Source organism: Arvicola amphibius, chromosome 1 (assembly GCF_903992535.2).
Source record: "Arvicola amphibius chromosome 1, mArvAmp1.2, whole genome shotgun sequence".
In the NCBI taxonomy this organism is placed as follows: domain Eukaryota; kingdom Metazoa; phylum Chordata; class Mammalia; order Rodentia; family Cricetidae; genus Arvicola; species Arvicola amphibius.
In genome coordinates, this window is record NC_052047.1 from 99,107,924 (window position 1) to 99,110,153 (window position 2,230).

At 57.3% G+C, this 2,230-nt stretch overlaps 1 protein-coding gene across 1 annotated transcript; it reads right to left on the reverse strand.

The window, feature by feature from the left end:
- Gadd45b (growth arrest and DNA damage inducible beta) lies at positions 1-2,230 on the reverse strand. Its single transcript, XM_038341508.2, has 4 exons — positions 1,844-2,230; positions 1,653-1,754; positions 977-1,199; positions 1-676 (listed from the first exon to the last, which is right to left on the reverse strand). The coding sequence occupies exons 1-4, from the start codon at positions 1,885-1,887 to the stop codon at positions 563-565; spliced, it is 483 nt and encodes a 160-aa protein (XP_038197436.1). The 5' UTR covers positions 1,888-2,230; the 3' UTR covers positions 1-562.

The window sequence follows — 2,230 nt, forward strand, 5'->3', positions numbered from 1 at the left end:
GAGGCTTAACGAGTTTATTTGAAAGTCTCTGTAGTAGAAACTTTTAAAAAAATAAACAGGCAAGCGACCTGTCTTGCTCAGCACAATAACAAAATAGATTTGTATCAGAGTAGCAGAGTCCCGGGCTTGTCCGGGCTCCCGCGGCGACGGTCGCCGCTCTCGGTTGTACACAGTTCACTGTCCTGCAGGGTCGGACACCTCACCGACCCTATGGCGTCGAATCCAGACCCTCCGCGCTCCTGGCTGAGGCTGCATGCGGAGGCTGGGCTGCAGGATTCCCAGGCCTGGACTCCAAGGTTCTGTCTCTTCCGGCCCGGGGTCCCCTCCTTCCTGTCTCGGCGACCACCTGTGGTGCTGCTCCGGTTCCACCGCCCCTGGGCGGGCAGGCGCACACTCCCCTCTCATCTCAGTATCAGTGACTCCGCCCCTCCCGGAAGGTCTCACGGGTAGGGAGGCTTTTGAGGGATTGTTCTTGGGGATGAGGGGGAGTCAAATATGTATTTATTCAACTTTTTTTAGGGGACAGCAACTCAACAGTTGCTTTAGATGTTTGGAGAGGGCTTCAGCGTTCTTCTAAAGAGATATAGGGGACCCATTGGTTATTTCCCCTGCTCTCTTCACAATAACTGGCCACCTCCACCAAGCCTTGGCTTTTCCAGGTATCTGTGTGACAGTTCTGTGAAGGGGGACAAAAAGGAAGGGTTTAGTGGGAGCTCTAGGAGTTTGGTAGGGAACCTCCCTCCAGCGCCCTGGGGCCCCTTTGGGGAACAAACAGGCTGGCTCAAAATAGCTGCCAGGGTGACGAGGCAGCCCACGGGACATGCCGAGCATGGCTGGGCAGTGAGCTGGTGTCCGACTAGCCAGCCCAGTTATGTTGACAAACACGGTACCTAGGTGCCCGGGGCGGGCGTGGTCGGGCAATGAGACACACACACACACACACACACACACACACACACACACACACACGGCTTACCGTGACCAGGAGACAGTGCAGGTCTCGGGCCTCAGTGGTGCCCAGTGTCTCTGCCGGTTCTCCCAGGAGCTGCGCCAGCCTCTGCATGCCGGATACCCTGACGATGTCAATGTCATTGTCACAGCAGAACGACTGGATCAGGGTGAAGTGGATCTGCAAGGCGATGTCATCCTCCTCTTCTTCATCTATGGCCAGGAGGCATAAGACCACGCTGTCAGGGTCCCTGCAGGAGAGAGAGGGTGTCAGGGGGAGGCTAGACACGGAGGGGATGGCACCGTGCATGAGCTCGGGGACCACAGGCGGGAGAGAAGTGACAAGACCCACGGTGCACCAGGAGTGTGCAAGAACAAGTCCCCCCCTCCTCCAAGCTGCACGGTTGCCTGGGAGGCCGACTAAGCAAATGCTGATGGAAGTGGGGGAGGAGGCACAGGGTTCAAAGTTAATGGGGTTGCCTTGTCAAAACAAAAGCCACAAAACCTCAAACTTGCAATGTCAGGGTTCTGCAGAGTCTCCCCTCCCCCAGAAAAATCTTAGAGAAATGTCACCCTCCACTCCCCGATACCGAGAGCACTGGGAAAGTCCCCTAAGACCCGTGCCCTACAGGAGTGTTGGGAGCGCGCGTGCATCAGAGGGGCGCCCCCACCCACGCCCGAACAAGGGGGGGATGCTGACTCACACATTCATCAGTTTGGCCGCCTCGTACACCCCCACGGTGAGGCGATCCTGACGCTGCGCGGCCACCAGCAGCTGCTCCACCGCGGCGGTCACCGCCTGCATCCTAAGAGGTCAAGGGAGAGGAGGCGATTAGCCGATGACAGCCGGCCGACCTCAGGCGGCGGGTGGTGAGACCTCGGGCCCCGTACTCACTTCTGAGCCGCGTTGTCGCTCGCCACCAGCTCTTCCAGCGTCATGATGCAGTCACACTCCACAGCGGACCCTCACGGAAGATCCCCAAGGGCAAAATATGCGTCCAGATCCGACTCAAGAAGAAAAATACCTTCCCGTGCGATCAGAAACGTCCAAGGTCTTCCAAAGGCAGTGGGACTTCCCTTCCCAAGAAAAAGGCAAGAGAAGAAAAAAAAAGATTGCAAAAGTCCTCACGAAAATTAACCCCAGAGTCCCAAGGATATGCGCAGGTCCAAGGCTGCTGCGGAGTAAAAGCGCGGCCGCCCGCAGCCACGTATATATAGACTCTCAGAGGGGGCGTGGCTTCGAGGGCCCAGTGCCGCTCTCCCATTGGTAAATACACAAAGA